The sequence below is a fragment of the Aythya fuligula genome, chromosome 20, assembly GCF_009819795.1.
Source record: "Aythya fuligula isolate bAytFul2 chromosome 20, bAytFul2.pri, whole genome shotgun sequence".
NCBI lineage: Eukaryota > Metazoa > Chordata > Aves > Anseriformes > Anatidae > Aythya > Aythya fuligula.
In genome coordinates, this window is record NC_045578.1 from 9,658,109 (window position 1) to 9,684,400 (window position 26,292).

A 26,292-nucleotide genomic window follows, 5' to 3' on the forward strand; every position below is an offset into this window, starting at 1 on the left:
GCTCTGGGGTCCCTCACCCGAATCCCCCCGAGGAGCCCTGAAATAAAGCGGAGGAGTCGGCACGGGGCGGCTGCGGGCGGTGCTCTGCGGGGATTTACTCATTGCCCCGGCTGCCCGGAGCGGCTCTGATGGGGAAGGGAAAGGAAGGGGCTGCTCACCGGGGCCGAGGGCAGCCGGGGCGGCGGGAGGAAGGGCGGCAGGACGAGGAGGAGGAGGACGAGGAGGAGGAGGAGCCGCGGCGGGGCTGCCCCGTGGCGAATCGGGCGCTGCGGATCGGCAGCTGCCGCCCAGCGCTGAAAGTGCGGCCGCGGAGCGCGGCCCGGGTTTACCTCAGCGGGAGGAAGGGGCGCGGGGAGCTGAGGTGGGGGCTGGGAAGGGCACCCCCCGTCCCGTCCCTTCCCTTCCCTTCCCTTCCCTTCCCTTCCCTTCCCTTCCCTTCCCTTCCCTTCCCTTCCCTTCCCTTCCCTTCCCTTCCCTTCCCTTCCCTTCCCTTCCCTTCCCTTCCCTTCCCTTCCCTTCCCTTCCCTTCCCTTCCCTTCCCTTCCCTTCCCTTCCCTCTTCCCTTCCCTCTTCCCTTCCCTTCCCCTCACTGACTCTATTTCATGCTTCTGATTCCAGCACAGGGAAGAAGGATGTCACAAAAACAGCTGAAAGAAGCCTTTATCAGTAACCTGAACGGAACGAGCTTGCTGGAAGTTTCGCTGGGCTTGCCTCTAGCTCCGCTCTGCCTGCTTTGCAGAGGGCTCCTCTTGATTTTGTACTACCTGCACAATGGGAAGCCTCTCAGGTCAAGGACATGCAGCCTGCTGCTGGACTTCGCTGTGCTGGTGTCTCCTCTCCTGTTCTCCTGCACAGTCCTGTCTCCAATCATCTTTTTTCCGCCAAGCATCATTGCAGCCATCTGTGCAGGAATATTTTCTAAAATATACAGCCAAAGAAAACACGATACCCGAGCGCCTTTCAGGCAAATTGTAAAAGACTTCCAGAGGACGTACTTGGATTCAGAATACATTCCAGCAATAACAGCGTTACGTGTTTATGTCAACGTGCTGACATCGATCGGTATTTTAGCAGTGGATTTCCCGCAGTTCCCACGGCGATATGCCAAAGCTGAGACCTATGGAACTGGAGTTATGGATTTGGGGGTTGGCGCTTTCATTTTCGGTAATGCTCTCGTTTGTCCTGAAGTTAGACAAAAGTCATATGTGACGCAAGCAAAATTTTCCCATCTGGCCAAGCAGTTTTTTTCCATCTGGCCATTGATTTTCCTTGGCGTTGGACGACTCCTTAGTGTTAAATCTATCGAGTATCAGGAACATACTTCAGAGTATGGAGTGCATTGGAATTTTTTCTTTACCTTAGCATTTGTGAGGCTTGCAGCATCTCTACTTTTAGCCATAATTCCAGCAAATAAATCTTGGATTGTGGCTGTGAATCTTGCTGTACTTTATCAGCTTATTCTTAACATTACCTCTCTGAAGACATTTGTCTTGCACGGCAGCGACGGCAAAGACACTAGGGTTGGCTTTTTCAATGCCAACAGGGAAGGCCTGCTCTCTCTCTTTGGATATCTAGCCATATACATGGCAAGTGTGCAAGTAGGGCTCTATCTGAAGAAGCACAGAAACTCAGTCAAGGACTGGATGGAAGCAGTCTGTTCCTTACTGCTGACCGTCCTTGTGCTCTTCGTGCTTCTTCACCTGTCACAAGCACACGCAGACCCCGTGTCCCGCCGCATGGCCAATCTGTCGTACTGCATATGGGTCGTTGCTCACTGCCTGACTTTCTTTGTCTTCTTCCTAGTGACTGATCTCGTGCTGCTGTTCACAAAGCTTCTCGTGAAGGGCTCCAGTGTGCCCTCCTGCTGGAGTGTTGCAAAGCCCCCTAACGCCAGTAAAAAGGATGAAACGGAGGCTGTGCCTGTCAGAAGGGAAAGTGAGCTGTCGCACGCTTGCCTGATTAGTGCTGTTAATAGAAATCAGCTACTGTTTTTCTTACTTGCAAATGTTGTGACTGGTATTGTGAATATAATGATAGATACTATCCACAGCACGACTGCACTTACATTATGTATACTGCATTTATATATGTTTTTTAACTGTTTAATTATGTATATATTGCATGCCAAAAATATAGTATTAAAATTCTGGTGATTCCACCCTGTCTTAAGGGGACTAGCTAAACTTTTTTATTTAAAATTAAATTTAAAACTGTATTTTAATGATATGTAAATACAATATTTTATGACTTTGTATTTGTAGCATAGCTTTTTATGACAGTTTTTAATCATTATTTATATGTATTTATTTATTTTTAGGTTTTGTTTTACCAAATTATACAATTGGTACTGTTACCTGTTGGAGATGTTGCCCATTTTCCTGAAAACTTGGTTTCTGAGATCGTTTGCTGAATACTTACACTGTTTCTATAAACATATATGCAGAAGAGTAATGTTACGGCTAGTGAACTGTGGGTTCAAGAGGGATGTTTATATCCAAGTGCTGGTAAGATTAGATAACACTATGTAGAGGAGAAGCCAGATGAAAAGTAGGAAAATGAGTACTTATATATAGACAGACTTAGCTGTGTCAAGAGCTAGCTAGTTCAGGCCCTTGCATAAATAATAGATAAGAATAATTCTTTATATAAAATCTATTGGATGAGTGTTTTGGCCCCAGTCCTGCAAGGATTTATGCATATGCTTGACTTTGATGGCAGTAATTGTATGTGGAATGTTAATCATAGACTGAAATCTAAATTAGCCTTTGAATTAAAGCTAAATTTTATTTTCATCCTCAGTGATGAATAAAAATGACGACCCTATCTAAATACGATGCTCTGAATGATAAAGCTCTGCTGCCGATGAATTCATAGAGCAGCTGGTGGAATTTGTGGTGCAGATAATAAGAGCTGCACAGCCTTTTATAAGAAAATACAAAGAACCAAAACCAATTCACCCCCAACCTGCATCCCAACATGTGACAGCTCATCTTTAGCAACACGGTAGAATATGGTCTTCAACTCTACTTTAAAGTACTCAAGGCTCATATATTTGTCTATAAAATTGTTTTAAACAGTAGCTGATTTAATACTGTATTTTGACAGCCGAGCTGTCTTCTAGTGGGAACATTCTGTATGAATTCTTATTAGCAAACAGTGTCAAATGGAAAGAAGCATGATGCAGGGGGGCAGGATACCAGCAGAGTATTGGTAGGAGAGGTGCTCAGTTTCTCCATCTATCACAGTCTTCCCATAAGCTCAGAGTAGAACACCCTTTTTGTTCACTTTCCTAACTGTGACAGTTCTTCCTGACCTCATTAAGTTGTTGAGAAGAGAAATACATTTAAAGATCATGAGGAATTCAAGAATGGGAGATAGAAATACTTCAGAAGCGGAATACAAACTCTAGTTGATGATGGATGTCTAATGTCAGTGGAGTTACAGGAGTGCATATGGGCCATATTTCAATTTTTTCCTTGTCTGTTGAATGCAATGAATCATAAAACCTAGGGAGATTAAGCCTCTAAATCAGATCCCTGAAGGCAGACATGTTGTGGAATATTCTTGAATTTATGGGGTTCTCTCAGGCTTTGGTCAACGGAAAGATGATGACTGAAGGTTATATACTGTGGACATGCTGAGTTTATGCTTGTTTACTTCCATGTTCTAGCCAGATAGTCTTCAGAATTAAAGAAAATCAGCCTGTATCGTACTAGTTGCAGTTACTACAGCAGGCAGATGCCGTTAGTAGGCAACCCTGTCTTACAAACAATTATCATAGTTTGTAGCAGAGTTTCCTGGTAACTGTTTTTCTGGTAATTTATTTGAAAACAATTCCTAGCCTTGCCTAGGGAAGAAAGGCTTCCATCGCAAACTGAATGGCAGTAATCATTTGTGCAAAACTACTCATGGATATTAATTTTTGAACTGTTTGAAGCACAAGACCTGCAACGAGTTCTACCTGCGAGCACAAGTCTTCCAGCGTGATTCAGAATTAAGGCGTTAATTGGGTGTGACAAAGCCGAGTTGTGTCTGGACAAGCAGCAAACTCTCTAGACGCCAACTCCATTTCACGAAGCAAAAATTCCGTGGGAGGTTTGCTGTGTCTGTGCAGAGCCCTGCGAGCTGCGTGCAGGCAGCGGGCTGGTTGCAGGACTGGAGCTGTGGTTGTAGCAGCGCTGGCGAGCCGAGGGGCCCGTAGCACATGAGTACAGCATGAGAACAGCGCAGCACGGCGTGGCGGTCTCCCACTTTTAAAGCTGTCTGAAGTCAGTTGCTCACCACTGAATTAATGAAGGACAATTAATTCCCATTACTTATTGTCAATAACCAACGTGGCAAATTCTGCCCTGAAGCAACCGGCAGTTATTAATTCTGAATGTTTAGGCTATGAATAGATACAGATAATTAACCATGCTTCTGCAAGAACCACGAAATGCAAGCAAGCCATCTTTGGTCACAGAATCTGTACAAGAAAGGCACTGTATCGGCTCAAAAAGATGCAAGAGAAGTTAGCACCGTGATATGCTGGAGACACTTTCTTTGTGTGCACCTCAGTGCCTGCTAGCTCAGTGGCTGACAGGGACAAGGGCACTACATTTCATTTCACAGTTGGGTGTGTTGAGATGAGTAAACTCTCAGAGATCTACAGATATATGTGAAAATAAATCAAAATATGTTATATAATTAGTGAAAGTTGAATATATTTCAACTAGTAAGGCTAAAATGGTTGAACTATAGCATGCCACTGACTTTAATTATTGTAAAGCAGAGTACTGGGAAAACAGAAGTTGTTTCATCTTTGGTGCCGTAATTCCATTGAATGACCTTTTTGTAGGGCTGCGGGATAGAAAAAACGTAGGGCTGATTACATTTGTCCTTAAGCTTGTTATTCCTTAAACAACAGTTACTCCTTACCAAATTTCATTGGTTTTAAGTGCGTTTTTTTTTTTTTTTTTTTTAATTCAGACAGCAGCACGCCTTCCTTTCCATCCCAGTCAGGTCTCTTTTGAAGTGGAATATTACAATAAAGATTTCAGCCGGTATCCAATTTCAAAGCTCCTGTGGCTGAAAGCACAGGCCTTTCTGCCAGGCGAGAAGATGGGCACACACACGCAGTGGCACCGAGGCGCTGTCGCTTCCCTGTTGTGTAGGTAGCGAGGAGTTTTCCAGCAGCCCAAAAAGCCCTTTTCCATGGATAAATGATAAAATTGGATCGTAGTTTCCATGCATCTTTTATTAACGTGCGTGTGTAACCCTGAGCATGCAGGGTTTGGGGTGCCCGCATGAGCCCATGCCCACCACACTGAAGGCGAGATGCTGCTAAAATGCCAGCTTCTTTATTAATTTATTGAATTTTGGTTAAGAAAACCATGAAAACAGCATGTGCAGCGACGCGGCTCCACGCAGCGCTCCCCTCAGAGGCAGGTGGTGCGCAAGCCAAAACCATTCACTCCTCCTCGGAAACGTTTTTATAACGAAACGAGGGAAAAAAATAAATAATAAAAAAAATATAAATATAATAAAAAGCCTTGAGCACGGCCTGCGCCTCACGGCTCCCCCCCCCCGTTCCTTCAGAGCCGTTTGTGACGCGGCCTCGCCCCGGGGCTCCTCAGGAGGCCCCAGCCCGGGGGTGGGGGCGGGAGGTAACGGGCGGGGGGCGGCCCCGGCACCGGGGGGGGTGAGGAGGAGGAGGAGGAGGAGGAGGAGGAGGAAGAGGAGGGGGGGGGGAGGAAGAAGCAGCGGCCGCGGTGTCTCGCGAGAGGAGGGCCGGGCCGGGCCGGGGCGGGCCGGGGCCGGGGCCGCCGCCCGCGGGGAGGGCCCGGGGAAGGGGGAGCGGAAGGAGGCGGCCCCGCGGCAGGGCCCGAGGTGGGGCCCGAGGTGTCCGCCCGCCTGTCACGGCCCGCGGCTGGGGGCAGCCGGTAAAGGCCCGGGGAGGGGGCGGTGGGGCTGAGGGGAGGGAGAAAAGGAGAAGGAGAAGGAGGGAAGGGGGTGAGGGAAGGAGCGGGGGAGCCTCAGCTCCGAGCCTTCACCGGGCCCCCGTTGGACGCTGGAGGCCGGCGGGCTGCGGCCCCTCCGGCCTGAGGGAGGGAGGGAGGGAGGGAGGCGGCCGTGTTGGGCCCCCGCTGCCCTCCGCAGCCACCTCAGGGGCTGCCCGGGCTCCATCGGGGCTCCTCCGTGCTCCCCGTCCCCGCCCGGCCCCGCCGCCTTCAGCCCGGCCCCGGCTCCGTCCCCGCCGCCCCCAGCCCCGGTCCCGCTGCGAGCTCCGGGCCGGGCTCCCGGTGTCCGTGGAGCGGCGGCGGCTCGGGGCTGTGTGCCCGTGGTGAATCAGGCGATGGGGTAAAGCAGGCTCGGTTTCCCCTGCTGGTGAAAGTGTGCCGGGGAAGCGCGGCGGCGATTTACCTCCGCGGCGTTTCGGGCTGCTCGCAGGCTCGGCAGCGGGGAGGAGGAAGCGGCGGCGATGGCGCGGCTGGTGGCGGTGTGCAGGGACGGCGAGGAGGAGTTCCCCTTCGAGAAGAGGCAAATCCCCCTCTACATCGATGACACCCTCACGGTGAGTGCCGAGCCTCCCCCCCCCCCCAGGGCGTCGCGGTGCCCGGGCGAGGCCTTCACACACGGGGCTGCTCCTGCAAAGCTCGGCCCCGGGGTTTTGCAGCTCTTTGCAGGACTTTCCTGCCCCGGCCCCAGCCCTAAAATCCTTTAAACAGCACGGGGAGAAAGTTGTTGGCGTGCTGGGCTCCGCATGGAACTCGTTCCCAAGTGACAGGCGTGCCTCGGTGCCAGAGCACGAATGTGGGGCAAAGCCATTTTTCCTCTCGTCGGGAAAGGAGCCATGTTAACGTTAAAAAACACGTCGCAGGCTAAAAAACCACGGTGTAGGCTAGGTAACTGCCTTGCCTGTAAGCAGGCAGGAGAAGGCCGAAGGTGTTTTCAGTAGCTTTGCCTTAAAGTAAGGGGTTATGGAGTGTGTAAGAAGTGCTGCCGTGCATGCAGCAACAGATCTCGGAGGCTTTCAATTCCAGCATATTCTTGTGATTTTGAAAACATGAGGATTTTGCCATTTCTAGAAGATTCAGTGGAAAAGTGAACTAAGTGCAATGTAGAGGTGCTCTGGTCTTTTTGTTTTCTTCACGTGTTTGGAGGAAGGGTCAGAAATTGCATAGTAGGTGAACACAGGGCGCACTCCAGCCGGTTGTCATTTGCCTGAATTGTTAATGTAAGAAAACATTGGGCTGAAAATAAAATTGGATTTACGTAGTGTGGCAGGGTATCTTAATCATTCATACGTGAATTCTGTTGTCAGTGGCATGTCACGTGACAGTAACTGCTTAAACGGTGTAAAATGTACGTGTTCTAAAATTCTCATCTCATGTTTAGATATGGAAAAATGTCTGACTTGCTATTTTTTCTTAACTTTACCAACTTGATAATGTAACTTCTTCCATCTTCCAGAGCAAAACAATTGAGCATCTTCAAACGGTCTCTAAACACTTTGTCACGTTGTTGAAGACTCTCTCTCTCAATCCCATCTGGCTCTGCTACGTTCAAAGAGGAGCTCCTCGCTGTGTTTTAGTTTTGGTCATTGTAAATGAAGGCATATTAATAACTGTCCAAAAATTGTCACTGCTTTTTGGCCTCACGTAGTCTGTCATCTCTGGTTAACTGTACTGTCTGTTAGGCAGTTTCCCCTTGAGTTTTTCAAAGCCCCCCTAGAATGGCTTATTAACTGCAATCCCAGTGTTGTGTAGGAATACTATCAGTTTTTTGTTTGCATTTGACAGATTGTGAGAGTGTGTGTGAATATTCGGCCATAGCAAGCATGAGACAGATGATTTGACTTAGGCTGGCCTAAAATTCCGTTTGTGATTTAGTTCCAGATTTTAACTCCCTGCCTGAAACTTTGCACAACTGCAGAGTGTTGTCATTATCATTTTTTTACACCAGAGGCAAGCCATAGTTGTAATTGAAGAGGTTCCAATAGCCATATGTCAGTTCTGTGTCTGGATGAGAGGCATTTGTGCAAGTGCAAGTCATCCTCACCATGAAGAAACATTCTAACATCCTTTTTTTTTTTTTCCATTCAGTTGCTGTTGTTACACAGTATTCAGATATGGAGGTTGGTCTGCAGATAAGTCTGTAGAAACAGCTGAATGAGCTCTTAGCTTCCTTGTCTTGCAGCCTTCCATGATTTAATTATTTATTTTTAATTCTTAAAGAGAGCTATTGCAAGAGATGCAGTTGTTTGAAATGGATGCTGTTGTCTTTTTAATGTAATTATACCTCTTAAGCATTATCTTAAAAAAACAACGGTCATTGAAATTAACTGGTTTGTGTTGACCCTGTTTAAAACTTAAAATTGAAAATTAATGGGACTACTTCCTTTCTGTTTGTCAGCTGGAAGTCTTAGTCTGTGCCTTAACTCTAAAAATAGTGAACTGCTGCTTGCAAAACATTGAATGAATGGCTCTTAGTGCTTTTAAACTCGTAATGTTGCTTTCCAATGGCACAGAAGCCTGTTCAGGTGTAGTATGATATCTCTCCTCTAAATGAATTGTTCACTCTTACTTTTGTGTTTCTAAGCTTCAACTATGAATTAAAGGAAGTTTAAATATTAACCCTTTTCACTTCTTAAGCAGCTTTCATCATCTCTAGAAGGCATTCCATTTGATGTGGTAGCGTGGAAATCTTTTCTTCCAGTCGGTGGCTTATGTTTAACCAGTTAATAAAATCTCATCAAACAGACACGTGAATAAATTTAGTCTTTGATAATTTCACTGTGTTGTACAGTCTATCTGTGGGTGTTGTCTGATAGTGGGTGATAAAGGTGAGGGGAAAGAAATATGCAAGTTTTTATTTTCATTTCGTCATTAGCAGATAGTGTTTTTACTTTTGCATTTAGCTCATCCACGACCGGAGCATCAAATTAGCCATCTAGGAAACCTATAATCATGCCACCAAACCTCGTGCTCTGCTGCTGAGTGTGTATGGTCAGGGGTGAGGAAAGGGAAGCTGGAAAAGAAATACGTGAGAATACATCAGAATGAGCAGTGGCTGTGGCACTGTTCTGCACAAACACAACTAGGCAGCTCTGTTGATGCTCCGATTCTAGCACATGTGAGATCAAAATATTGCTTTGCTTTCTGGCCGTAGAGAATAGATGTTTATTTTGGAGCAGTGTTGAGTGCCTGTAAAAGTAAGCGTATCAATTCTCTGGAGGTAGTGTCTGCAATTATACAGACAGCAGGGAATTCTCTCTTTACCAGGCAGTTGAAGGAAGTTAGCAGAGAGCGAAAAAATAGGGAATTGGATGATTTTATTTTGGTGTTGATTGATATTAGAGTTACTAATCAAAGTTATTATTTTGTCTTTGAGATTTTAAATTGAACTTCCAATATCTATATTGTTAAATTCTCTGTTTCTCAGTTTGGACAAAGAAGATAGCTTAGCTAGTCTTCACTTCTGGTTCTAGTTGGCTTCACTTTTCTCCATGGTTATGTTGGTTTGACTAGAAGTTATTTCACTGCCTTTTCAAGAAACTGCCCTCTTCGGTTAGTAGTTGGGAAAGAAATATTAATTACTTAATCTCATTGTTCTGCAGGCTTGACATTTTAACGTTGAGCCCCCTGAGAGTTGCAGCTGCAGTCGCACAAAACAAAATACACCTTGGAGTACCTTGCTGAATTAAGACTGTTTTAAATTAGCCTTTGAAGAAGTAGACTCAATGTCCTTAAAATGTTGTGACTGGATTTTTTTTTCATAGCTTTATAAATTGTGTTAGGCTGTTGGATTTCAATTTGTGCTGAAGTACCACTCTTCTTTTTAACTGAAGCAAGGTCTCAAGTCCTGCAGATAATGTAACATAAACAGTGATATTCCATTTAGCAACTTCTGCTCTCTCCTGTATCAGCTGTTCAACATTTTCTGCTTGTAAACTTTTTGTAGAACATTGTATTAGTGAAAATACTTGGTTAATCTGCTGAAACATTCGCTGTCTTTGTGCCTCTTCAAGCTTTTAATATAGTTGAATGAGGACCTAATGTCTTATTTACCTATTCTCAAGAAAGCAAAACAAGGTAATGCTGTGTATTCAACTTTTTCTGAGAACTTTTTTTTTTTTTTGTCTTTCACATAGATGGTGATGGAATTTCCTGATAATGTGCTAAACCTTGATGGACATCAGAACAACAATGCACAACTAAAGCAATTCATTCAGGTAAGTACATCACTCTTTTTAAGAAAGACATGTGCTAGATCTTGCTTTCTGTAGGTTCATGCTCTCGCTTTTCCAGGAGGCTGTCATTCCTGGAATGACTTAATAAATGACTTGAAAGACACGTTGGAGCCTATATGCAATTATGTATTGGTACCAAAGTACACTGGGTGCATTCATCTTCTGTGCTTCACAGCTTTTATACACTGTTGTCTTCCCAGGAGGCAGTTGCTGCATATCCAATTAGAGTTGAAAACTGGTCACTGCCAGTTTATGCTTAATGGAAACTACGGTTTCTTACTACATTTTCACTTCTTTCTAGAAAATAAATCTTGAACTGCTTATTCAAGTAAAGTGTGCATTGCTTAAGGTCCGGTTGTTATAGCTAGTACCATACCAAGGTAGAATTAATGTGCTACTTTAGAGATTAGATGTAGTTGAACAGTGAGAGACATTTTTTGTGGCACCCCTGAAACTTATCTGAATGCTCTGGCAAATAGCAGTAGCACAGTAACACCTGTAGCAAAAAAATTAAATAAAGGTTGCCACTTGATGTCGGAAGGAACAAGCCAGTTTGCTGATAGGCAGCTTACATTTCTTCACCGTGGCTTGGCAGCAGCAGTTGAGACATATGCTGCCTATGAAGCATGGTTGTGTTGTGAAAATAGCTCATTTCTGCTGTTGCTGTGATTAGTACTATTAATTACAGAAAAGAGGATTATTGCGGAGTGCTATCACTTGTCAGATTATTTAATGTGTCTTCCTTTCAGAGCACAAACATGAAATATTATCAGATAATAGCTTTACTTTTTATAACATGAATTACTTAAAGTGTAATAAATATTTTTTCACTTCAATCAAGGTATCGATGCATTCCTTGTGACCGATTATTTTTGCTGTGTTGTGTGGTCTCTCTTTCCCCACCAGTTGTGACATCTTTTCTGTGTTTAACTGGTGTGATTTGACAGCAGTATGGTAAAACATTCATTGGGTAGATACAGCTTTGTAAGCATATTTGTATTTTTTGTATAACCAGGGGAAAGTGACACAATATATTGACAGCACTCTGCTTTGACAGATAAAGTTGAGAAGTGCCTGTAGTGCTGATACTCAAGGAGTAGATATGTTGGGTGGTGCGTGAGGAAGGGACGCTCTCAGAGGAATGGACCATCTGTTCCGTTTAGCTGTGCTAGTGGAAGTTCAAAGTTGACGAACTCTGAGCTAGTAATTTAGCAGTTAGAAGAAGAAATAGAAAGGTATGTGCTTTTTGTGTCTGTGTGCGTGGATATGTTTGACAGAGGAACGAGGAGAAGCTCCTAAAATTGTTTATTGACGTAAGAAATATTAGAAGGTGTTCTCTTTAAAGTTCTATTATTAGCACACATGGATGTTCGCTCCTGAAGTAAAAATCTTTCACCCTGAATAGTAATGTGTGCTTTTTTGATTTCAGGTATTAGATTTGTAATGTGAAATGGCACGTAGCCTTCTAGGGACAGCAGTGCTGAATTGTCTTGGTGCAAACAGATTGGCATGTATGGAAATCTCATTTACAACAAACTCAATGAGTGTCCGGGAATGTATTTTCTAAGTGCCAAAGATGAAATGAGAGCGAGTAGAAAATGATGTGCAGAGTTGTGTGTAAGGCCCTTTACTAAAACATCTGAGCTGAGTTGGAGGAAAAAGGCCTCTTTAATGACAGGGACACGTGCCCTTTGTTTGGGAGCAGTATTTGCTGATCTGAGTGACAGGAGAGAAAAACACTTAATTTTTTTCTGAGGGCAGACTGTAAGACTTGAAGTAGAATTGCTCCACTGTTGTTAGTGGATGTGGTTTGGTTCATACAGTAAGCATTGTAAGTGATTGGTAGGAAGGTGGTGAGCTGAAACCGAGCACTGCATGCAGTTCCCACCTCGAGTGTATTTTGATGAGGAAAAGCCAAACAGTTTAAGTTGTGTTTTTATATTTTATTTCTAACTATTTCATTTCTTGCTCTCTTTTAGAGGCATAGCATGCTTAAACAGCAGGATCTAAATATTGCCATGATGGTGACATCACGAGAAGTTTTGAGTGCACTTTCTCAGCTGGTCCCGTGTGTTGGCTGTCGTCGTAGTGTGGAACGTCTGTTTTCTCAGCTTGTTGAGTCTGGAAATCCAGCACTTGAGCCTCTAACAGTAGGGCCAAAGGGTGTTCTTTCTGTAACTCGGAGCTGTATGACTGATGCAAAGAAGCTTTATACACTGTTTTATGTGCATGGGTAAGTGAGACCTGCTGTTATCTTAGAACTGCTCAGATTATTCTCATCTGAAGAACAGGAAAGCTAGCTTCTGTGCATGTGACTTCTTTGCAGCTTTCTTGTTGGAGACGCTGAGTTGTTGCAAGTTTGCATCTGATAGCACATACTTGTATTTACAGCTCTGTTAAAGGAGTTGTTTACTAACCTGAAGACAAACAAACCCAAATGCCTAACCTTTCATACCATCAGTTGTGATGCCATGGTTGCAGTTGAAAGATACAGCTATTAAAATGTTTAGTCATTAATCTTGGAAGAGGCACTGTGGGTTTTTCATGCTCTCCGGAAGAAGAGTGTTTCTTCACCATGCTATTTTGCATGTAAAACTTAAACAATAAAAAATTGCCTTTCTACTCAAGAGTAGAAGGGTAATGCTGAGAAAGTGAAACCCTTTGGGTTTGGCTAGCACAGTAAGTAGCCTTGGTCTCAGTGCCATTTGTTTCTCAGCTGTCAACAAACCAAACAGTGACTGCTCACCACAGCGTGCCTTTACCTTCCCCTTGGCTTCAGCTTGTTTTACTTCTTGCTGCAGGCCAGTGGGAAGTAGGAGGGGTTAGTGCAGAGCTGGGGATAGTGAGGTTTGGAGGGTGAGGTAGTGTAACATGATGAATTCGTAGTTCCCAGCACTTTTGAAATAGGTGTCACTGCTCCAAGCCCGTTATTTTTAAAGGGGACTAATGCAATAGCTTGTTACACGTGAGTTATCTTTATCCTGATTGCTAGGATTTGGCTGGAATGCCTATACTGTATTTTCCATGTGTACTGCAAGACTGTGTGTCATAAGTAAAAATATGGAACAGGAAGAAAATTTTAGATTCAGTGTTCTTTAGCATACTTGTTTCTGATACGTGAGCTGAATCAATCCCTTTGAAATTTCTCTGGATAACCGTGTTTTCAGAATACTAAGTTACCTTTTTTTTCCATAGGTCCAAACTGAATGATATGATCGATGCAATTCCCAAAAGTAAGAAGAACAAAAGATGTCAGTTACACTCTCTGGACACACACAAACCAAAACCTTTGGGGTAAGTTTATGCTTAACATGCACAATTCAATCTAAAATATTTAAGGAAGCAAACTACAGATACTAGTTTCTTAAGCACAGAGACCAATTTTTATGCTTTTATCTGTTTTCCGGAGTAGTAATTACCAAATTATTTGGATTATATTAAATCCAAAAAGTTGCAGGGAAGAGGAAGAGGCACCCAAGAATTTGGGGCAGCATGCCTTATAGGCCACGAGTCTTTCTCCGTAGGTTTTATAAGAAGGCAGTTAGCCCTTCAGTTGGTAAGACCGTGACTCTTACTGCAGTAGGATGTTTAAACCTTTACACGCTGCCCTTGCTCACACTTTAGTTTTGTCCAGCGAGCAGTGCTGTGTGGTTTCCTGCCCTCTCAGTGTGAGTTCCCACTCTCTGCAGTGAGAGGTGCTCCCCCCCTTTGTCAGAGCTCCCTCAGCTGCTTGGTGATGTTTTCATATGAACTTTAAGGCCGCTCTACGAAACCAGCTGTTTCCCCAAATGTGCTCATTAATTCCAGCTCTTGCATTTTTGACTCTTGGATTTTGGGTCTTTCCTTTGGTACCAGGCTGGTAGTATTGTTGGTTGGTTGGTTTTGTTTTTTTTCCCCTTCCATAAAAATATCCATGTTTAATTTCGAAACCAGTTGCCAAAAGCTAACTTGGCCATCACAACTCAGTGCTCTCTGATGTGCTTTTCATTTCTCATCTGGAATATATCTCGGAATATAGTCTGCTCAGGGGATGGATGGCTTCTGCATCGTGATACGAACAATGCTCTACAAAGACGTGGTTTTTGTGCTCTGTACGAAAGCAATTAGTCAGCAGTTTTTCTCCCACTGAAGTAAAAGGGTACAAATATACATCATTTTGCTTGAGATTACTGACGACTGCACAAGGCATTGTTAACAGAGGGCTTTGTTGTGGTTGAGAGGCAGGTTTAAAACTAAAAATCTGTTAAACGTTTTAATTTTCTCAAAATGTGACAGCATGTTTTGAATACATCAGTGCAAACGATGCATGTGTGCTTCTGTGTGTTAGTTGTAAGGCTTGTGCCAGCTGGCTAACCAAAAAAACACACCCTGTAAATCTGTGGTGTGGGGTTTTTGTGTTTGTTTGATCATTGTTTATAGTGTTGTTGAAATGATAGCTGATAAATTTCACTACTGTGCTTAGTTGGAGTGTTAGGGAACTTCAGTCAGTTGTGTTCTGCTTCTGGTTAAGCATACAACCTGTTCAAGTTTGATCATCAGGTTTCCACTTACAGGACATGTATTTTTCTATGCAGAGTTGAGTCTCTTTGGGTTTAGACGAATCCCCTGAGATGCTAGGCATGTGGAATTGGACACTTGATTTTTCAGTTGTGCTGCTTGAGGGTGCTGGTAGATAATCACCATCTCCTATTATATTTTGGTTCCAGACCTGTCACATAATTGGTTTAAAGCTTATGTGACACAAGCAAAAGATCATAGGGGGATATTCTTTTTTAAATACAGCAAATTCAAAGCGTTATGGAAGTGTGATTTTTTTCAGTTTGTTTTTAGTAAGATTAATATTCTCTGTGCAAGAGCGTGTATCACAGAACCTGTGCTTGCCATTCTGGCACGACAAAACAGTGCTGAAAATGAGTGTATAGAGGAAAGTGCTGTCTGTATTTCTTTAATTCATGCTGGTATAAATCTCCTTAGTATTTTGAGCAGTGGCAGGGTAATGGAATAAGTGGAAGAGCAGTGTTTTAATATACTGCAAGTAAAGCTTCCAGCTTTATCTGATAGCGTGGCATGTGGACAATCAGTGTAGTTTGCTAAAGAAACATAGCTTGCACTCTGCTTGCTCAGTCGATACCCATTTGTTGCACTACAGAAGTGATCAGGGTGTATTGGTACTGATATTTCTCCAAATAAATCCGCTGCCTAGAGCGGAAGCAAATGTGCTAACAGCCTAGACATGGAGGCGTCAGGTAGAATTGTCTCACAGAACAAGTTCTGTGGATCAACTTAGAGCTTCTGCTTGACTCCATTACAAGAAACTTCTTCAGAGGAGATGCATCTGTTAGGTGTTTCATATACACACACAGACAAAAAAAAAAAAAAAAAGCACTCTGGATAATTAAACACACTTACTATTCAAGTTACTTAATTAGGAATGCCAGCTAATATCTCTGGAGAGTGACTTGACGTTCTGTGTTTCAGTGTACCTGGTTTGTCACTGCTCAGTTCCATCTGGGGCTAAGGAGTGTCTTAACCTCTCTTAAATGATCTGGCAAGTCACTGAGATAACAGCATAAATAAGTACTCTTGAGAAACTAATTATTAAATTGGAGTACTTCTTCCTCTATTTTACTGCTCTGTTGTATCCAGACACGAGCTGAAACAGAAGTGACCATTTTGGTAAAATGTCAAGTGTAGACAAGCCCGTAAGTAAACATGACTTACTATTTAAAGTCTGTTCTTGGCTCTGTAAGAGTACTTTTAGCATATTTGGTGGTACTTAGTAAAGCTTTTAAACAAATTTTGGAAGTTTAATGAAGCTTTTTATGGTTTCTCTGTGGTAGTAGATGTGTGGAAGTTTGTGGATGGTTGTTTCGTTACGTTTTTTTTCTCTCCAGTAAGTTGTCATATGAAATGTCATCTACCAGAGGTATTAAAACTTACATATGATGACACTTAAGCTAATATACTGAAAAACTGTTACTTGCTTTCAGCTATAACTTCTCAAAAAGTTGTCATGAATCTGGGCTTATGAACATGGACAGCAAACTCTGTATCTCATATCCGACTCTTAAATTTTCTGTAATTTAAGGCTTAGCCTATAAAGGAGTCAAAGAAAATCAAGGAACACTGCAGCATTTTCATAGCATTTATTTAGGAAAAATAACTAGTTCATAATAGATCCGGTTTAAAATTTCTTTTACTATGTGACAGTGAAGGCAGCAGTAGTACACTCAGTACAGAGAAATTAAGTGCAGATAAGAGAAGTAGTGAAGACAGCAAGAAGGAGGAGAGCAAGTGTAGGATCATTTTCCACTATGGACCTTTCCAGGGAGCGGTCAGGTAAACTAATGATGCTTTATTTTGCTTCTTTGCCGAACTACTGGCAGGATAATGTAAAGTCTAGTCTGTTTCTAATGTTTTTTTGTTTGTTTGTTTGTTTTCCAGGGGTTGTTGGATGGATGTGTGGGAGCTCATGTCCCAGGAATGCAGGGATGAAGTAGTTTTAATTGATTCTAGCTGTCTTTTAGAAACATTAGAAACGTATCTACGAAAACACAGGTATGTTAAAAGAACAAAGACACACGCCTTCATTTTGAGAAATACATGCTGCATTTTCTTGTTAATCAAAATAAGCGCGGAATCTACACAACGTTTAAAAGTTTGCAGGGTTCTTCTGACACCCTTCTAAAACTTAAGATCTAAGCTTCATGGTGGTAGAAAACCATGCCAGATTGCATTGTAACAGTTGACAAGATTAAGATGTTGAAATATTTTTGTACTGTTCCTGGTCGGAGTTGGAGAATTGCACATACCTCAGATGAAGTCATACCTACTTCTCTTATTTTTTTGGTTAGAATTAAATTATGATCTACAACATGATGTATTAAAATTGCATGTATTTGTATTTTTGTTGACCTCTTAATACACGTTACGTGAGTCTCATTTGCAACTTTAAATCTGGTAGCAACAGTTAGTATTCTAGCAGTAATTTCAGCATGCACTGACAGATGAATGCTGGTGATTTTTTTTTTAAATTGTTGTGGGAAGGGATGTAAACTGTTGAAAGACAGTAAGAATTCTAACTCCAAGTAGCTTTACTACCTTTTCTGTGTTACTTAAAGGGTTTTAATTGATGTGTTTAAAATATGTTTCTGAAGGAATCTTGGATTACTTTCATTGCTATGTTAATACAGAATAACAGTAATGCTGTGTAATAATATAGAACACCAGTGGTGTCAAAGCCATGCATTTTTAATAATATAGAATGTTGAAATTGATGCTTTCTATCCTGGAGACTTCCCTTTCTGCAGGAGCTAGTTGGGATGCAATGCAGTGAGTTCCAGTTACTCGTGCACAAGTAGCCTACTCTGATTGGGGTTATGCCTTTTTTTAGGCTTTCAGGGAGTATGTGCAATTTCAAAATAATGTCATCTAAACTAACAGATGAAGATTTTTAGGCTTGGTGTTGCATACAAATCACAGTTTTAAAACAGGTGTTTATAACTTACTAGTGCTAGTGTCCTGACATCTCTCTTGCAGGGGAAAAAATAGGCCGCTAGCTTACTGTTGCATGTGGATGGTAGCTACAATGCTGATTAAAAAGTTTTTAATTTCCAGTAGTTTCAAGGTTCAGATATAAACCACGGGGGCACAGATGGGTGCGGGGGTGGTGGTGGTGTGGAAATAACACTTTGGAAACAAAACAACTTTAATCTCCTCTGACATTAAACATAGTGTTGGCAGTGTTCCTGATGCTAACCTACAATAATATTACTGTTTTCTTTCCTTTCACCACAGAAACTAGCCAGTTATCATAGTTCTATCAAACATCAAAATATGTTTGACTTAGTGTTGTCAAGTGACTGGACAAACTAGGGGAGGGAAAAACACTGTCCAGAGATGGCAAGAAGAGCAAGCTTTTCAAGCTGAGAGCTGAAATGTGAGCAGCTTGTCTGACTTGCATTTTTAGATTAATACAGCAAGATGTTTTGTAGCTTCTTGAAGATTACTTTTATAAATTATTTTTGTTGTATTTTAATTATAACAGACTTCATAACTATACTGTTCTCACGTTAGTTATCTGAGCTATCACGTTTAAATTGAATACATTGTGTTGTAAATCTTGTTTTGCTATATGTGCTGTAATCTAATAATTCAAAATATGTTTTAAGGTGCTTATAGTGGAAACCACTCTTACACAGCAGGCAACAGAAGAAACCTTTTTTCTTATTGCTTATCACTCACTTGAGTATACTTTAAATAATTCCTATAAAGTAACTTGGAGTGTGTTATTGAGAGGAATTTTTTCCTGGCTTGTACTAACAATTCAGTTTGTTCACTATTAGATTTCCCATCTCTGAATATGGTACTGCATATCGATATAGGAATTTCTTCATATTAACAATTAGCTTGATTTATGCCTTGGAGCATGAAATTGATACCTAGACTTGTAATATATGATAGGTAGTATAGTGCATATAGTAAACTTACATGGCTTACATTCAAAGTCTTACTGTTTTACCTTTTGAAGTAACATAAACCTTAGCGTGACCTATTTTTAATATAGCATGTGCTGTTAAAGAGCTCAGCGTGTTATAACTTAGGCTTGGCTGCTCTAAATTTCTGCTTGAATAAAAATTCAGTTCTGTTTTGTTCTGTGTTTCAATACAGGTTTTGCACTGACTGCAAAAATAAAGTACTTCGGGCATACAATATTCTTATTGGTGAGCTAGACTGCAGCAAAGAAAAGGGCTACTGTGCTGCACTTTATGAGGGTTTGCGTTGCTGTCCACATGAACGTCATATACATGTATGCTGTGAAACAGATTTCATCGCACACCTATTGGGTCGAGCTGAACCAGAGTTCGCAGGAGGGTATGAGTATGTAATTTGCTAGAGTGGGCTATCTAGCGCTTTGCTTCTTTATTTTATTATTGAATGTATTTTGCAGAAGTGTTTTTTGCCTCTTCGCTGCATAATAAACTTTTGAATGTGAATACTCGTATTGAAGTAGACTTTCAAGATAGTGCTTCAAAGTAGTAAAGATGTTAAAGCGCTTTTAAGTGTGTTTAACTCTGAAGGCAAGACTGAGAACAATTGCTAAATGTCTTCTACTTCATTTGTTCACTCATTAGAACTGCCTGCTTTTTCATCGAAGCGCTCAGAATATGTGAAATAGAAAGAGAACCTCTGTTGAAAGTTTTACTGAATCCAAGTGTTGAACTTAATTTTGTTGCCACTTGTATTTCATAGTAATTTCTGAACCTGTTCTTTGCATCTTAAAATCCTTCCAATGAAAAATAGGAGTTTGAGCTCTGTATTTTTAGAATTAGATCATAGCTGTTCGGTTAGGAATACAAATACTTCTGTAATGATTTTTCAACTATAGATTAAAGATGCAGATTAATACTGAAATATTTTTTATTTTGTAAGGTAAGTAATGTATAAACTTAGGTTAACTGGCACACAAGAATTTAGGAACTTAAAATACTTGCTATAAACGAAGTTACAATTCTAGGAAATAAAAGAATGGCTGCATCTCTGACATTAAAACTCTGATGAGCCCTCCTAGTAGGAGCAAACAAATTCATGGGGGGAGTCTTAAGGTGGAAGGCACAGCGCGGCCTTATAGTACCATACACAAATTAGCACGTCAGGAATGTAGTTCTGAGCTGGTCCTTTCTATTTTGCATCTGCATGCAGCACAGCAGAACTTGATTTAAAAAAGCTGCTCATGCAAACATATCTTTAGTCGTATATACAGAAAATACCTCATTGAATTGCTTTGATCTTTTGGTAGATTTCCAGCTACTTTAACAATGCTATGCTTTGGTCCAACTCTTCCTTTAGACGGAGAGAAAGGCATGCGAAGACAATAGACATAGCCCAAGAAGAAGTTTTGACCTGCCTGGGTATTCATCTTTATGAAAGATTACACCGAATCTGGCAAAAGTTGCGAGCCGAGGAACAAACATGGCAGATGCTTTTTTACCTAGGTGTTGATGCTTTACGCAAAAGCTTTGAGGTAAAAATCTGTTTATCTAACTTGTATTTGAATCACCATAGCGACTGTGTATGTTCTCACTGAAGTTATTTTTCTGCTTTCTGTTAACGTGGTGCTGGAAGGAGATTTTCAGGAGTGCCCTGTTCAATGCAGGCAACAGTTGTGCAACATTAATGTGTATCACAGCTGAGTTGCATTCTGTTGTGAAGTGTACTGGAAGATAAAGACTGAAACTTGCTTGTTTTTACTTTCCAAGCTGCACATCATAATACACTGGATATCGTGTTTTTTCTTTCAGAGTGAAATTATTTCTACCTGTTATCATTTAAAGTAGCTCTGGTTACAACAGTTTTATCTGGCTCATGAATAAAAATGCTCTGTGTGCTTTTGAATTACAAACACAACTGCTAAATCTTGCATTGGGTGTGTTTGTGGGTCAATTACAGTTATACTCTGCAATCCTGTATGATTTTGAACTTAAGACAGAACTTCATAGAATTTCTTTGACATACACCAATTGTACACTTGCTTTCCACTTTGATATTACGTAGATAACTCTCTCCCCAGCACCCTCATAATGACTTCTTTTTTTATAAATGTAAAAGCTTGCGTTGCGTTAACGTCTATAAATAGATCTAACCTCTTATAAACAGATGGCTGTGGAAAAAGTGCAGGGTATTAGTCGATTGGAACAGCTCTGTGAAGAGTTTTCAGAAGAAGAAAGAGTGCGAGAACTTAAACAAGAGAAGAAGCGCCAAAAACGAAAGAATAGACGGAAAAATAAGTGTGTATGTGAGATCCCTACTCCTTTGCAGGCAACAGAAGAGAAGGAAATAAATCAAGCAAAGGTAAACATTGATAGATGTAGTTTCTGATGGTGTTAAATAATTGGGTTTTTAATTCGGTGCTTCATTCATCAACTGATCTTAGAATTCTTGAGAGGTTTTTTTTACTATATTTCTTCTTTGGGAACTAGTTTTTGATTGCTACTGAAGTTAATACTTCACAGATTAGCACAGTCTTTTTTTAAAAGAAGTTAAGAAGTTACTTTTTTTTTTTTTTTTTTTTTTTAATAAAAATCTGAAGCTAGGGGGTCAGCTTATGGTAGAATATTTCTGAGCTGTCAGTTTTTAAAGATCACTTAGACTATGGGATTTCAAATGCTAGTCATAGACGATTACCATTATTATCCTTTTGGGAAGGGGGAAGCTCCTTAAACTGATGAAATAGTTGCAATTATTACTCTGAATCTCTTGACTGAACTTACTGGGCTAGCTGAGGGTCGTATTCTTGTGAGGAAATTTATTTTTTCGACTTGTCTTGTGCTTCTGAAGAATTGTAAGCAATGCTGTGGCTGTTATCAGTGTTAGCTGTTTCTTCTTTGTGGAAAGAGTGTCCATGCTAAAGATGCTGGCTGAGCTACTTTTGGTAATTGCAAGCATTGTTTTTCTGTTTCATCTATTGTTTTAAGGAAAATTCGGACTTCATGGAAAGTAGTTGCAAAGCCTGTGGTAGCACCGAAGAAGCTAACAATTGTGTAGAAGTAATTGTTACTAATGAAAGCACTTCTTGCACCTGTCCTAGTAGTGGTACCCTATTAGGTTCACCTAAAATAAAGAAAGGTATGTTAAACTCTACTATTTTTTCTGTTTTTTAAAAGCATTTATCCTTTGCAGAGTAATGTTCAGTTATTTTTAAAGTAACTTTAAAAAATCTCAGTTACTAGAGGCATGATTAAAGAGTGTGCAACAGCTCTTGTAGACTGGTGTAACTTCTCTGTTCGTCTCAGGTTTATCTCCACAATGTAATGGGAGTGACTGTGGCTATTCATCTAGCATGGAGGGCAGCGAAACAGGGTCTCGAGAGGGATCCGATGTGGCCTGCACTGAAGGCATTTGCAACCATGATGAAAACGGTAGGCTTGGGAAGAACTTAATATTGGTTCAGAATACACAAAACTCAGTGGATCTGATGAGAAAATGTCCTGGCTTTTGCAGGAGATGATTCATGTGTCCATCGCTGTGATGACAAAGAAGAGGATGGAGATAGCTGTGTGGAGTGTTGGGCAAATTCAGAAGAGAGTAACACAAAAGGCAAAAACAAAAAGAAGAAAAAGAAAAGTAAAACTTTGAAGTGTGAGAATGAACATGTAAGGAACATAAGTGAGCTGGAATAGCTATTTAAATGCATACATTTTAAAGTTGTTACAGAAGTAGCTCAAATTTCAGTTGTGACCAGTGCAGTAAATGGGGTTGCAAGGATCTTCTGTCCATCCAACTTCCGAAATTGAGGTCTTTCCTAGAACGGGTTGTGGTGGGAGGGAGTCTTTTTTCATGTGTTCCTAAGCATGTGCATTTCTGTGCACTCGCAGTGTATTAATATGCCATTTTTCCCCCCAGGCACATACATTTAAAATATATATATATCCTTGCTCTCTTTTTGAAAGTTTTTCTTTCATCTTACCCTGTTGCCTCCCTCCCCTAAATAAAACTCAAATGGTTCAGGTTTAACGCTGCCTTTCTCAATTGTAGATTCAGAAACTTGGAAGCTGTATGACAGACCCAGGTAACAGAGAGACCTCAGGAAATATGCACACAGAGTTTCATCGTGACAAGACCAAAGACACACATGCTGAAAGCTGTTGTAGCTCAGAAAAAAGTGTGCAGCAGTTGCCTTGGTTTGAGCATATGAAAAATGTGTCACAGTTTGCAGAACCTACAGAAATGTCACTTGTTCCTGATACTGGAAAAGGTGCCAAGAGTTTAGTGGAGCTCCTTGTAAGTAACCACTTCCACTGGAATTTTAGGTTGTCACATACTGCTTTATCTCATTAGAATTGAGGATGGGGTTTAGAACTTGAAATCCCAATGAAGAACTGTTTCAGCAAATAACGTTACTGAAACTAAAACTCATAACTTACTCTACTGGTGTTTAGTTTGTTTACTTTTCCATTTTCTCTGTGAAGTGTGTAACTCAGTTGCTTTGCAGAGGAGGAAAAATCACTGTCACTGGAATGCAAGTGACAAATTGGATTATTTGTTACAAGGATTGTATCATTCTATCAAATGAAGCATACATTTCTACTGCCTTCGTGCCTTAAATACTGCTTCCCATTACAGGCTCCTTGGACAACTTTCTTCTGTCTGTCTCCCTTTCCTTCCCTATTCCTTTCTCTTCTTTGTTATTTTTTTTTTTTTTTTTTTAAGAACAGCAACAAAAAAAAAAAACTGTAATAAAAGCCATACGCTTTCAATGGAAATGTGTTAAGACTGTGAAGATTGCTCTGGTAGATTTCATGACTGTATGGGCTGCCTCTTACCCAGAAAAGAGCAGAACATTGTGAATGAAGTGATGGGATTAGCCAGCTAAGACTTCTTGTGTTGACATGAAGGCTACATCTTTCTTCAGAGCAACTGTAGACGACATGTGCAATTACAGGACAGGTGTACTGTGTAGGAAGGGCAATGCTGGAGTTCTGAAATGCCTGTTTTCATTTGTAGGATGAATCTGAATGCACTTCTGATGAGGAAATCTTTATCTCACAAGATGAAATACAGTCATTTATGGCAAACAACAAGTCTTTTTACAGCAATAGAGAACAATACCGACAGCATCTGAAGGAGAAATTTAATAAATACTGCCGCTTAAATGATCACAAGAGGCCCATTTGTAACGGTTGGTTGACAACGGCTGGAGCGAACTAAATACAATAAAATAGCTCTGTCTTTCATTGAAATTCTCAAGATGACTACTGCGCCTTCTCTTTCAAAAACTTAATTTAGTGACTTATGGCAAAATTTTATCTTAAATTAATGTGATTCTTTTTTTTTCTTTTCTTTTTTTGGGGGAGGCTGGTGGAGGTGATTTCATTAATTTTGTTCTTTCTTCAGGCTTGTATCTTTAGTTGAGTAGCTGTGCAAGCCTCTCTTATAATTTAAGCCATCTCTTTTCATTAAATGTTTCTCTTACTGTGAGACTTACAAAAAGCAAACTAGTGGCAAAGTAATGTTGTACCTATAATTCTGTACAGAATGACAATGAGCTGAATATAAGATTTTACAAAGTAGACATCCATTTGCAAAATGTTTTGGATGTAATATGTTAAAGCGCAATGTGCAAAATTTAAATAAAGAATATTTATTAATATGCATAGTAAAAGTTGGTGTACATGTTCCTGCTTTAAACAGCCTTTCCCAGAGGTTTGAATCCTTGCTGTTCAGTGCAGAGGGAAAGCTGTTGCTTCAGGCTGTGTAGCTTCTTGGAGATAACTGTAAGAGAAGGAAACTTGCCTGGGAAAGGTATAGCTAGTTCAGTGGCACTCAGGAAAACCAGCCCACCAGGCTGTGAGAGTCACCATCGTGTGGTCTAGGGGTCTTCAGGTCACTCCCAAACAACAGGGTCTGTAATAGCTTGGTTGTGTCAGCGTGGCACTGCGCCCAGCCTGGCTGGCACCGCTCTGTCAGTGGCTGTTCCACTTCCACAGTCGTAGATAATACACGTCGCTGTGGCACTCAAACAAAAAGCAGGTTTCCAAAGCACCTTGATGTTTTCTTAACGAAATAATGAGCTCTGTTAGGAGGACAGAACATGAGTGCTTTTGCATAAATACCTCTTAAACCAGATCTTGTTCTTACCAACATGGTATCTAATGGAATGATTTGGTTGTAAGAGGATGATTTGGAATGTGGGAGATTAAAAAAGAATAAAAAATAAAGGTTTAAAACCTGATACTGAATAAATTGGAGGTGCAGATAGTTATATATGGTAGGCGTCCAAATTCAGCCCGTGTGACCCCCCCTCCCCCCAACCCAAGCCGTTCAATAATTTAAGAGGAAAAACCTTTTTGGAGGCTATAAGCAGATTTATTTATTTTTACAGTGGCTTTTTGTTGTTTCTGATAGAGGGAGAGAGGTTTGTTTTCTTGGCTTTACTTCATGCTTCAGATGCTCATGCTGGAAAGCGTCACGCTGCTTGTAGGTGCCTAATTTGCTCAGAGCTCTTAACAATGCACCCTGAGAGCTGATTTACTGAGAGTAATGAACAACATGCACATACTTTTTTACTGAGTCCTGATTTAATGTGAAATCCAGGCAAAGGAATCTTCAGCTTCCTCTGAAGCTGCACGTGCTCTGTTGTCCAGATTCAGCATGAAAACGGACTCAGCTACGTGCAAATGTTTGCTGTGGTGGTTCAAGCATTTAAAGATGCACTCTTTGCAAGGTGAGGAAGAGCTCTCTTTAGCCAACTACACGGTTTGTCAGCTACCATTAAATGCCTTTAACCTCAGCGAGCTGAACCAGCTGCCTGTGCTGTGTTGGCACAGAGACTTGGTTCCCAGGCTGCGTGTCCTTGGTGAGCTGAAGCTATCGCTTCTATGTGGGCTGCTTGTTGCTCTGTGCTTCTCCCGCAGCTGGAGCGATGAAGTGATCTGGTTTAAATGATCTGGTTTAAATGCCACGGTCCCACAGCCCCCTCGGGAAGACCCACGGAGGACAGCACGGCAGCTCCGGAGCAGGGGGCTCCATCCCTCCCCTTCTCCCCAGCTCCCCCATGCAGCTCCTCCCCTGCCACGCTGCATTTGTGATGCACAGAACCTGAAATGTGCTAAATATATAAATGAAGTATATATATATATAACAAAATTATATAGTTTATATAGTTTATATAGACTATAAAAATGTGCAAAATTTAAATAAAGAATACTTATTTAATACTTATATAGGTATTAATATATATTAATATTACATGTAAATATGTGTGATATTAATATATAATATTAGTATTAATATATAATATTAAATTATAATGTAATATTATTTAATATATTAAATTAATATACAGTATTAATATTATATGTAATATTATGTATAATAATATATAATATTTAATATTAATATATAATATTAAATAATATCATTATACAGTATACAATATACTATGTTAATATTATATATTAATATTATGTATTGAAATTATTAATATTAATATGCATAGGAAAAGTTGGTGTATGTGTACAATATTTAGTATAGTTTATATAAAATAAATGATATAATAAATA

General features: G+C 41.0%; 2 protein-coding genes across 5 annotated transcripts; both read left to right on the forward strand.

The window, feature by feature from the left end:
- The first annotated feature begins 22 nt into the window (after window positions 1-22).
- Window positions 23-2,209, forward strand: PIGW (phosphatidylinositol glycan anchor biosynthesis class W). 3 transcript variants are annotated; one of them, XM_032200814.1, is made up of 2 exons: window positions 23-79; window positions 619-2,209. In XM_032200814.1, the coding sequence occupies exon 2, from the start codon at window positions 633-635 to the stop codon at window positions 2,151-2,153; it is 1,521 nt and encodes a 506-aa protein (XP_032056705.1). In that variant the 5' UTR covers window positions 23-79; window positions 619-632; the 3' UTR covers window positions 2,154-2,209. The 3 variants fall into 3 exon arrangements, with proteins under 3 accessions (XP_032056705.1, XP_032056703.1, XP_032056706.1); XM_032200812.1 differs by lacking the exon at window positions 23-79 and adding an exon at window positions 324-361; XM_032200815.1 differs by lacking the exon at window positions 23-79 and having other exon boundaries at window positions 552-1,164; window positions 1,804-2,209.
- Window positions 2,210-5,831: 3,622 nt separating this feature from the next.
- GGNBP2 (gametogenetin binding protein 2) lies at window positions 5,832-24,080 on the forward strand. 2 transcript variants are annotated; one of them, XM_032201007.1, is made up of 14 exons: window positions 5,832-5,921; window positions 6,430-6,553; window positions 10,133-10,213; window positions 12,211-12,464; window positions 13,427-13,525; window positions 16,676-16,789; window positions 18,902-19,111; window positions 20,081-20,255; window positions 20,888-21,082; window positions 21,706-21,856; window positions 22,024-22,149; window positions 22,232-22,383; window positions 22,766-23,011; window positions 23,735-24,080. In XM_032201007.1, the coding sequence occupies exons 2-14, from the start codon at window positions 6,461-6,463 to the stop codon at window positions 23,936-23,938; spliced, it is 2,100 nt and encodes a 699-aa protein (XP_032056898.1). In that variant the 5' UTR covers window positions 5,832-5,921; window positions 6,430-6,460; the 3' UTR covers window positions 23,939-24,080. The 2 variants fall into 2 exon arrangements, with proteins under 2 accessions (XP_032056898.1, XP_032056899.1); XM_032201008.1 differs by having other exon boundaries at window positions 18,902-19,105.
- The last annotated feature ends 2,212 nt before the right edge of the window (window positions 24,081-26,292 follow it).

Excerpts from the sequence above, each read along its gene's own strand:
- PIGW (XM_032200814.1), top strand. The coding sequence starts at position 633 with ATGTCACAAAAACAGCTGAAAGAAGCCTTTATCAGTAACCTGAACGGA.
- GGNBP2 (XM_032201007.1), top strand. The coding sequence starts at position 6,461 with ATGGCGCGGCTGGTGGCGGTGTGCAGGGACGGCGAGGAGGAGTTCCCC. Across the intron at positions 20,256-20,887 it reads CTTTACGCAAAAGCTTTGAG|ATGGCTGTGGAAAAAGTGCA; the intron begins GTAAAAATCTGT and ends TCTTATAAACAG. Across the intron at positions 22,150-22,231 it reads TTGCAACCATGATGAAAACG|GAGATGATTCATGTGTCCAT; the intron begins GTAGGCTTGGGA and ends TGGCTTTTGCAG.